Source organism: Heliangelus exortis, chromosome 6 (assembly GCF_036169615.1).
Source record: "Heliangelus exortis chromosome 6, bHelExo1.hap1, whole genome shotgun sequence".
Classification (NCBI taxonomy): Eukaryota; Metazoa; Chordata; class Aves; order Apodiformes; family Trochilidae; genus Heliangelus; species Heliangelus exortis.
This window is the reverse complement of record NC_092427.1, coordinates 38,879,712-38,890,957: the sequence shown is the minus strand read 5'-3', so window position 1 is coordinate 38,890,957 and position 11,246 is coordinate 38,879,712. Positions and strand designations below refer to the sequence as shown.

The following is an 11,246-nucleotide window of genomic DNA, read 5'->3' as shown; positions in this document are numbered from 1 at the left end:
CCGCGGCTCCGCGGGCCTGGCAGCGGGACGAGGTTCCGGGCTGGCGGCTCGGCTGCCGCCCCAGCGCCTCACGCAGACCTCGGGCGGCGGTGGATTAGGAGCGGGCGCTGCCTCCCTGCTGGGGCTTCCCTGGGACACCGGGGTTGCGGGCCGGCCGCGCTCTCAGCTTTCCGCGGGGCAGGCCAGCGGGGCCGGGGAGGGGGGAGCGACGCACGCCGGGCCCGGGACGCGGCTGAGGGGAGCGGCAACGCCGCGCTGGCAGGGGGCAGCTCCGACCCGGCCGTCGCGGGGGGCCGGAGGCTGGAGGTGCCGGCGCCCTTAAACCGCCGCCTGTGGCGGGAGGGGGCGAGAGCGAGGTACGAGGGTAACGGGGGTAGAGAGGAGGGGCTGGCACCCCCCGTTACCTGTGCCACAGCCGGATCGGGTACCTGGGGGCACCTGGCAGGAGGGGGGCGGCAGGAGCGATCTCGGTCTCCGGAGCCTCCGCACTTACCCAGCTCACAGGCACCTTTTCCCCTTGTCTTTACTCCCCGCACTGCTTGCTGCATTGCATCCGAAGCTTTGGGCAGCTGGGGTGAGAGCGACAATTCTGCTGTGCAGTGCTGTCAGTAGCGGCACAAAAACCCTGCAACACGCAGAAAACTGTGGAACTAGTGGGATAAGGTTTATGTAGAGGCACGATCCAAAAGCGTATTTAACGTAGAGGCAGTGTTAAACTAGGTAAGAAAACAAAAAATCTGATGTTTGTAATGTTATTTGAACAAATGTGGATGTGGATGTTGCTGCTGGTAGGCTGGCTGTATCCCTTTGACTTCAGTGTTTTTAGGGCTTCATCTTAGCTTTTGTGGTTACACATTCCATGCAATAGAATAAGCTATCTTGTCTACTAGAATGAGTTCTCTTCTTTCCTGGCAGAGAAGGATACTGTAGTCATTACAGTGCTGGCCATTTAATAAGGAATTAACAGTTTTTCTTAAAGCAGATTTTCAGAGTGAAAATGCTAAGGATTAGGAGAGGCACGGATATTTGACAGTGGATGGAGTTGTGGGAGCTTGTTATTTTTTCAAGGGCATTGCCTTTTTTTAACAGCGTATGTAATTTTAAAAATGCAGCATATAATCAAGTTTCGCTACTTGATAAACAAAATGATCAATTTCTCACATAGTACTTCACCTTTTTAAAGTTAACTTTCAACCAATAATTACACATTAGTACAGAGCTACCTCCTGTAACTGACTTCATGTCAGCCATGAAGTAGTGTTGATTCATCATGGTAGAAGACTTGCTTGTAGCTAAAGTACATTAACTCTACACTTCGGAAGCTTGGATACACTTATTAGCCACAGTGACCTCTGCTCACTGCCTAAGCCTTCAAAGCACCAGGCATCAAGTAAGTCTGGTACAAAACGTTCAGAGTGGCTACTCTGGTCTGTAAGAGAGCTGGAATGCTGATTCTGTTGCTTACATAAAGTGAAAATTACTTGAGTTGGTTCCCCTCTTTTCCGTTCAAATCCCCTTCGGTAGTACTTTCTCACTTGCAAAATGTAAAGGGCAGTTGCTTCCATCTTGCTTTTTGTAAGCTAGTTCAGCTGCACACAGCTGAGCAAGATCTGCCTAGCACAGCTGTGCTGTGCTCCTGTAAAACAACAAACAATTATTTTTCTACAAACTACCAGAGATTCATGAATCAGTTCCTTATTATTTTCTATACTTAACGCAGTTAATTTGCAATTAAATTGTTTGTTTAGAAGTGGTAGTAAGACCTGTAAAACCCATTAATCAAAAAAAGAAAACTTGGGTTGGAATGTGTATTGCATATATGCTGCTTAAAGGCTCGATAGGAGCAGGCCTTCCCAGAGCTCTAGTTTTAGTTTTGCATGTGTTTTAACTGAGAGGAATGCCTCATGCTTGTGATAAAGAGACTTAGATTTATCACAGGTTTATGTGTGATCTTACATTGCTACTTTAAATTTTTTTAGGATAAATGGGTGTATATGACCTTTCCTCTGACGTAAAGTGGTTCCATGTCTTGCCTGGTAAGTTTGTATTTGAAAATCTTTGGCAGTTGTACCTTGTTACGCAGACATACCTTAATGTGAAAAAGTTCCAAGGAAATGCCTTGCTTGAGGGGATTTCTACGGTGGTGAGATGTTTAAACTTTGCTGTGTCAGTTTTCAGTGAAAGAGACTTCAATATCTCTTCTCTCTAGGTCTGCCACGTGTACACTCCAGGCTGTTTCAAAACCTCTTGCTTGATTGACTTGTAGCAGAAAACTTGCTGAATTTCTGCTTAGAGGGTCTTCTTTTGATGTTTGCTAAGATTCACTTACTCCTGTTCTTAAGGACTGTTCCTGTATTCTACGTACACCAGTTGAAGCAATCGGACCAGAAGAGCTATCTCAGAGCAGCATTCATGACTGCCTGGTAAGAAGAAAACAGAAACATTAAATGACAACATTAAAAACAAAGCTCATACATAATAAAAATAATCTAACTGGGGGCACTTCTTAAAATGTTGACAGCGGAAATAACTAGAGTACTCTGGGGCTCCCACTTTTGAAGAAGACTATGGGTGACAAAATGTTACTCTTCATCTTGTACCATGTTTAAGAACAAAACAAGCACACAAACCAGCACCTCATAAAACTAAGTCTCAGTGTAATGGTAAAAGCACCAGCTTGAATGTTCTTACTTGTGTACTTGATCTTAGCATTCTGATTAATAATATTTCTGCATTAATTTTAAATACATAAATGTGTAAAAATTACAGTTGTTTTGAGAACTGTTTTTCCTTACTGTTAGGCTGACTCTGATCTAGCCTGGATTCCCCCATCTACTGCAAGGAATGAAATGGTATTTTGCTCTTCCAGTGCCTCTCACTATGAACTTCAGCTGCAAATAGGTAATAGGAGTGTATTTAAAAATAATTCTTGTTTCTACAGATGAATGTCCTCAATAGGTTATTGCTAACTGCAGTAAATACTGTTTGAAAAATGGATTATCACCTCACTAGAAGTTTTCCTGTGTCTCCTTAGTTGAGAAAACTGCAAAACATTGCTCATTTTTCACTTGTTTTAAGATATTTTAAAAAAACCCAAAAACAACAATTACCTGAATTTTTATCTTGATGTTTATGCATGTGTGTGTCAGTTTTATAAATCTCTATGTTGACAATAAACACTAAAATAACATTAAATAACATTGTATCTTGACACTTGACTACCCGAGTTGATTGTTGTAAAGATGGTTGTCTGCACATGCATATGTTTATGTGAACATGCATGCTACAGGTATTGTTCATTCAGATGTACAGATACTGAAAAATGTTTTTAAAGACTTTAGTTGTTGTAAAAATAGCAGAGCCATGCTTTAACTAATTATCTGACTACACTTTGCTGCAACTGCTTCAGTTCTTCACATTCTTAAAGAAAAGGGCATGCTTCTATCAACTGCAGGTTTAGAATTTTAAAATTATCTCTAAATATGAAGGAAATTATGTAGTGGATTATTTTATGTTCCAATGTTAAGGTAGCCACTTGTGGTTTCAGGAAGGAGGTTCAACAACTTAACATCAGTCTACCTTGCACGGCATACACCTACAGGCATGCAAGTTGCTGTAAGGATCACAGACCTAGAAAACTGCTCTGAAGAGCATTTGAAAGCCTTGCAGGTAAAGCAACAGCATTTCTGCTCAAGTCTGAAGACAGTGAACTACATGTGAACTAACTGAACAGAGGTAGCCTTTGTGTTGTACATTTCAGTAAAGCTTTTTCTCCTAATGAGCAGAATATAAATATAAGGCACATGTAAATTTGAGAGTTACATTCCAAAGAAAATAGTTGACAAGCATTTTAGAAATATTTCTGTAATTGTAAAACTTGTTATTTGAAATATGTTCTGTAGCCTGTATTTAGCACCAAAACTTCAGGCTATGATCAAACTTGATTTACTTCAGACAAATGCAATTATGGGCAAGTTATTCACATTTCTGTTGCAGGCTATGCATGTCATCATCTGCAACTTCATATAAATTCATAAGGGAAACTGTTCTTTCTACTGATTACTGATACAGTTAATGCTCTTAGTAAGACTGTTTTCTTGTGGCTAACACATCCACTTGCATTTAATTCCATAGAATGAGGTGGTTTTATCCCACTTTTTCCAGCATCCCAACATAATGACACTTTGGACAGTGTTTACAGCTGGTAGTTGGCTTTGGGTCATCTCCCCATTCATGGCTTATGGTAAGAACTGTTAACTGCAATTCTGGAATATTAAAAAGGGCTGATACAATTTGGACCACATGGTCCATGAGAAAGTTTTTCTTTAAGCATCTCCTGTCTTGTAGAAAAAACAAACTTTCCCAAACCATTTGTTTAGAGAAGCCTTCTGTAAGCTTCCTTCCCAGTGGAGCTGGGTATTTGAGCTGCATTAAATGGCACTTAATTCTTACACCCACCGAGTGAGGAAAGCTAACTGGGAATGTATTTGATGTTATACAACTTTGCATTTTGCCAGCAAAAATCTTGTCTAGATTGAATACAGGTTTGGCATAGCCTTTCAGATAACAAAAGCATGACTTAAGTGTGATCTTTTCCTGATGGATCCATCAGTTGCATCCATGTAACTGTTCTATTTGTACCACAGTCAATATAAACATTGATAAACAATATAAACATCTTGATTAATGTATACAATGCAGCAAGCAGATATAAGTACTTTACTAAGACTTGTTAGGCTTAGTTAGGTTTTTTGTCACTTCCAGGTTCAGCTAGACACCTGCTGAAGACTTACTTTCCTGAAGGGATGAGTGAAGCTTTGATAGGGAACATACTATTTGGTGCTATCAGAGGATTAAATTACATGCACCAGAATGGCTACATTCACAGGTAGGAAGATACCAATAGCTAAGAACCAGATTATAGCATCCAATTTAGTAACGATTTAGTTTCAGTCCAAAAGTAATTTTCAGTGTGTTATCTCCTTCCTTTTTCTATATACCCTATGTTACACAGTACAAAAGCAGTTTTTCAATAATGCAGCAGAATCCAGTTTGTAGAGGCTTAACAAGAATGGTACTCATGTTATTTAAAGACAGTTGTTAAAAGGATTATACATCTGCCTGGTTTTGTCTCTTAAAAGCAGAAGAGAATCAGAGTTGTAGAAAATGCTTCCTTACTTTGCACTCTTTCCAGGAAAGGAGGGCCCTTCTCCATTTCTAGCAGTTCTTCCTTGCTAATCATCTCTTCTCTCTCTTAAGCCTGTATAAAAAAGACAATTCACACTGAGAGAAGAACTTCTATTAAAATAATCTGCTAAGTAGAACTGCAAGTTAACATCTCACTATAAGTTAATGAAATACCAAAGCCTTTCTCTACTCTAGTAGTGCTTTGAGTAATTCTTGTAACTAAAATTTACCACTTTATGTTACAGGAATATTAAAGCTAGCCACATTCTGATTTCAGGGGATGGGCTGGTTTCTCTCTCTGGCTTAAACAACCTCTACAGTTTAGTTAACAATGGACAAAAGTCAAAGGTGGTATATGATTTCCCCCAATTTAGTACATCTGTCCTTCCTTGGCTGAGTCCTGAACTACTGAGACAGGTCAGTATAAATTATGCCTCAGTTTTCCTATTGAAAGTTACTCTTAAGTACTCAACTTCTAAGTCTGCTGGTAGAAGTGCAGTAGAAGCTGCTGAACTCTAACTTTTAAAGGCAAAGAGGTAGTGAATTTGTAATTCTCCTGAGGAGAACTGGTTCTGAAGCTGTTGGTAAGATGGTGCTATATTAAGTCTCTTTACCTGACCTTCTTGGAAACTACTGCAGATCCTAAAACTTGTCTTCAGGACAACCACCAGATTTCTGAACAAAGCCTGAGCTTTCACGATATAATTGCTTAAATCCCATATTATAATACAGAGTATTAGAATCTTGTCTGGAAACAGACACTTGTATTTTTGTCAGCACTGCTCAATGGCATCAGTGATCCAGTAGAGTTTTCTGTCTCTCACAGGATTTGTCTGGGTATAACATGAAGTCCGATATTTACAGTGTGGGAATTACAGCATGTGAATTAGCAAACGGACATGTTCCATTTCAAAATATGCCTCACACTCAGGTATCATGCTAAGCTCTATTTCCACTTCAAAAAACTCTGAGCATTTTTGTTTTATTCAGATAAACCAATGCTATTACTGCTGAAACAGCGGCTGCTTTTTGTTAAGTATTCGTACTTCTCTCTAGCACAAATAAACCTCTCTTTCCTAGAGTTTCACAGCTTAGCCTGATTAGGTCTGGCTAGCTGTTCCAACTCCTACATTGCACTTCCTCTCTAATAGATGCTGCTGCAAAAGCTGAAAGGTCCCACATATTGTCCTTGGGATATAAATACCTTTCCCCGTGGGGAATCCAGGATGAAGAATTCCCGATCAGGTGTTGATTCTGGAATTGGTGAGAGCATGACACGCACAATAACCAGTGAAAGACTACAAATTCCCTTTTCCAAAACATTTTCACCTGCTTTCCACAACTTGGTAGAACTCTGCTTGCAACAGGACCCTGAGAAAAGGTAACCTTCTGATTAAAACTAATTTTCTGACACTTCAATCTAAAACACTAACTACAGCCCAAAATTTAGCACTCAGTAATTAGTTAAATAACGTTAAGTCAGAATTTCAGATCAGAGGTTCTGTGCAAAACACAACACTTAACTTGGGTTTTGTAATTTAAGAATCATCTTGCCTGATAAAAGAACCATTTAAAATAATTTGACCCCTGGATTTCTGGTGTTATGCACGTATTTTGTAACAAGTAAAACTAATTTTTAAACATGCGCTTTGTCCAAGAAAAAAAACAAAACCAAAAAACAACAGAAATCTGGGAGCCACTGTTAAACAGAAAAGTGAAAAAGCCTTTAGAAATATATTTAGTAATGCCTTCACTATAAACTGAAGCAGTGTGGCCATTTTGTGCTGCTTTTCTCATGCTTCACATTTGTCTTATGAATAAAAAGCTTAAATCAGTCTGGCCCATTTGCCAAAAGCAGTATTTTACTTTCCAAAACATAATTATATTGTTCATTTTATGATGCAGGCCATCAGCAAGCAGTTTGCTTTCGCATACGTTCTTCAAACAGGTGAGTTTGCTACATTTTGTAAAATGACACAGTTATTACCTAAATAAGCCACAAAATATCAGAGATTGTTTGCTGGAGAAAAGAAAAAAAACAAACCATCCTGACCATCCTGTAACAGCTTATCTGCTTCAGATTACATTTTTAAAAATAAAATTATATTGATAGAATATAGGAAGCATAGGAGTAACACATTTTCCCTTTAATAAACTTGGTTTAATTTAAATAAAGTGAGCCTAGCTAGTAAGAATAATGGTTAATATTCTTAAATAAAAGGCAAAGAACTGCATAACTAATATAATCAGTCTTGAGTAATTCAACGTACTCTAGAATGAGGAATGCTAAACCCTTCATTCTGTTATTTTCAATATTGTTATATGCAAGAACATGGCTCTGATTTCATTTGCTTGTAATGAAGTCAGATGCAAGTTATGTAGACTTTTATGTACAGCCCTGCTTTAACTTTTCTTCTTTCTAGATAAAAGAACAAACCCAGAATTCACTACTCTCTCTACTACCACCTCCAATTCAAAACAACAGGTCAGAGTTCTTGGCACTGCCCTCAACAGCAGTTGGGACTGAACTTGGACATGTTACTGCAAATCAAGATGATACAGACTGGGAATTCTAAGTAAATATCAAACAATCATACCTCTCCTGTGCTTCAAAGAAGGAAAATGTGATTTGAGTTTGCTGCTTTAATTTGTATGGTTAAAATACAATTAGAGAAGGTATACTTGAAATGCCATTGAAGTGGCTTTATTTCAATAAACTACTTCCTCTGTTGGCAACACGAAGTGCCTCACATTCTGACTGCAAGGAAATATAGAGAATAGCAGGATGCCTTTCTTCCTCTTTCAAAATATTTCTTAACGAGAAAGTTCCTGCTGTAATCTGTAATCTTACTTGGTACTGTATTTTCAGCTCATATTGTTGCAGTCCACATGCCTTTCTGATTTCAGGCTTAGGGTTTGTCTGTGACCTTACTTAAACCATGTCTTTTCACTTTCACACAAATTATTGTAGTAAGAAAAATTCCTCCATTTCCACATCTAAATTTTAAACCGCACTAATTAGTTACTTGTGCAAATACATTTCTCTTTTCACACATCTCAAAAGGCATTCTTCTAACTTGATGCACTATCACACTTGCCAAAAGTTAGCTAAGCATAATTTTTCATGCGGTTTTAATACTGTGTATTTCCCAAAGAAGTTAAGCTACTTTAAAATGTAACTCATGCTTTTGCACTTGTCCACATTCTTAGTGCAAATTTGTGCTCTTCCATCTCCATTTATTGTCATTTTAGCTATTGCTCTGAGGACCTCCTACTATGGAAAGTAGGTTTCAAATTTTAACAGGTATGGGTTATTGTTGAATAATCGTATTAAATAATCTGAAGTTACTTTCCAGTTTTTCTGTATACTGTATTCCCGTTCACCACTAGAACTTACCAGCACTGAAGGTTCTTTTCCTAAAAGAAAGGCAGCATGCATGAAGCTTCTCTGGCACTGCTGCTCACAAACAAAACTCTCAGCAGGCCACAGTCAAATTACCATGGACGGATGCAGCCATAGCAAGAAGCTAATAAACCCCTTATGATCCTAGTGAACTTACCTGTCTGAAGTCAGATGTACAACTGCCTTCCTTGTCCCTACAGTTCAGTTATGTTCTCATCTCTCATACTGTACCAGGCAACTGAAGCTGATCAAAAAAGCAGTTTTTAGAAAAAGCTGTGTATTCTCATTGATTTTTAGCAAAAGTTGTGTCCCAAAGCCACTAGGGCTTTCCTGACAGACATCCTGACTGTAGTAAAAATGTACAAATAGCTATCCAATGGCTGTATTTTTAATTTTCAACACAACAACATTCTGATTTAAGGCTTCCATAGCTGAGCTGGCCTGCAACCCGCCTTGGGAACACTACTGTTTTGCCAGAAGCTTCACTACAAAGCCTTGTAGACAAAATGACCAAAATATGAGACAGACATAAAGCCTTAAAAGAGGACACTGAAGTATTACAAGAAGTTGAATCTGCGCATTATGCTGTGAAGAGTGCTGTTATTTCAAAACCTAATATGTGAAACTTAAGATTAAAAACTTTCGAATAAACTTACCCTATCTATCTCCATTTATTCATGTATCTCTTGTACTTCCTTTTTCACTGTAGTCCAGGCATACTAAACAGTTCCTTGTTGCTGCAGGGAAGAGATTTCATTTATGTTAGTCATTAGGTAAGAAAACAGTTGTCTAAACTGTGAAACTATTCTGATCATGAAAATAGTAACTATGTACTCTTAAGAGAAGATACTATTGCATGTAAACCCCACATTCTTAATTCTTAACCACTACAAATATTGGCTGTTTTCAGATCAAATACATAACATGTGAAAAACCAAATGGAGTATGTGATCACACACATAAGTTGTACATATTTTAATTACAAACCTCTGAATAAATATCAATACTTTTAAAAATATATAAATAAATGAAAACCCCAGAAATTTTCAGACGGCTTACCTGCTAGTATTTAGAAGCTGGACATGAAACAACAGTGCCCTGCATGCTCTTCATAAAAGTGAACGTGAATACTAGTAACAAGATTTGTATAAGTTAATTTAAACCACTATGTGTTTCAGTGGAGTTCCTTTGCTGCTGTCTCTTTCTGTGGAAAAAAACCAAAATTACTTATTTCCTAATACTGGTCCATCCTCTGTACTGACGTAACTTTAAAGAAGAAAATGAAATTCAGTTTTGTAAGCTAAACAGCTGACATTTTTACTGTTACTGCTTTCTAACAACTACAGTATTTTCAAAATAAAGGAATTAGGAGGTACTGTGACTTCAAGTAGTTCTTAAAATAACCAGAAATACTTGAAACTAGTCCCTGGATTATGTTTCCTGAAAGGTTTGCTGCAACTCTGCTCATCAATCATGATACTTTTCTTAAGGAATCATGCAAAATAAGAAATTATTATGTTAATGTAAAAGAAATTAAATATATATATACATTAAAATATATATAATATCATCATCCTATTGTTAAGGACTTCTGAAAAGAAGTTCTTGAAAACCACTGTTCTACTGAAAATCTATTTTTGCTTATAGTTATTGTTTTGAAAACCCGAGATTTGGTTGTTAATTTTAGAGTTGCAGAGGCTTTCAATTCCAAGCTGACATAATAAGCGTTCCAAGCACAGTAATTTGTTTGTTTGTTTTGTTTTAGAGCACTTGTTTATGAACTTTAATTCATACCAAGGATGTGTGTTCTCAGCATATGAACTAGAACTTCACTTGTGAGGTATTTCCAGAGGAGCTTACAAAACTTTTGCACATTTGCAACATCTCATGACCACTGAAATAAAAACTTGTAACTTGGTTAATTTTGCAGTACTTATGAAAACTACACAAGGTGGGTTTCTTTGTGGCCACCTTTCTTTGTGATTGCATTTAACACCACATAACATAATGAAATGCCTGTAACAATATAAGCTTTTATGTTAATGAACAATTATGCTGAAAATATCCTCAATACTGTTGAGATTTTTACTGTCTTGGTAAAAGACAGTAACTTGTCTGCCATATGAACTACTCACTTAAGGGAGTGTAAACGCAGCATCTATCCATTGACGATATAGCAATTTCTCCCACTTAATGCTATTAGGAATAAAAATCAGTATTAAGAAACAAGTTACCGTGTTTTACTTTACCTTTCTCATTTCCCCCATCCCCTCTTCAAGTGCTAAGAAAGCAGTTTTTAACCTAGAGGATGAGTAAAATAAGGAGAAAGCAATTGGAAACCATTATTCTGAACGTCTCTGGCATGAGGCAGATACCTAAGTAGGTGAGTTATGTACCCAATCTTTAATGCTAGTAAGAAGCTTTGCTAAAGTATATTAGGTTGTCTAATAAACCCCTGGAACAACTAAGCTAGCTGTAATGACCTGTCTTGGTGATGGTCATCTCTTATCGTGCATGAGGAAAAACTACTGAAAATCAGAGCTAAGACACAGTGTGAGACAGACCCCAAAGGACTATTTGATATAACAGATCAATAAAAACTTAAGGATTTAAAAGAGAAAGTACAGATAAACTGAGGTGGTCTACTAACAACCAG

The 11,246-nt window shown here is 38.0% G+C and overlaps 1 protein-coding gene across 3 annotated transcripts; it reads left to right on the top strand.

Annotated features, from left to right (window-relative positions):
• The first annotated feature begins 2 nt into the window (after positions 1-2).
• STRADB (STE20 related adaptor beta) lies at positions 3-7,875 on the top strand. 3 transcript variants are annotated; one of them, XM_071747990.1, is made up of 12 exons: positions 3-356; positions 1,980-2,036; positions 2,343-2,423; positions 2,802-2,901; positions 3,548-3,669; positions 4,135-4,243; positions 4,765-4,888; positions 5,433-5,604; positions 6,014-6,118; positions 6,339-6,568; positions 7,093-7,135; positions 7,611-7,875. In XM_071747990.1, exons 2-12 carry the CDS (start codon positions 2,025-2,027, stop codon positions 7,761-7,763), a joined length of 1,251 nt encoding a protein of 416 aa, XP_071604091.1. In that variant the 5' UTR covers positions 3-356; positions 1,980-2,024; the 3' UTR covers positions 7,764-7,875. The 3 variants fall into 3 exon arrangements, with proteins under 3 accessions (XP_071604091.1, XP_071604093.1, XP_071604092.1); XM_071747992.1 differs by having other exon boundaries at positions 217-356; positions 4,165-4,243; XM_071747991.1 differs by lacking the exon at positions 3-356 and adding an exon at positions 699-720.
• Positions 7,876-11,246: the final 3,371 nt, after the last annotated feature.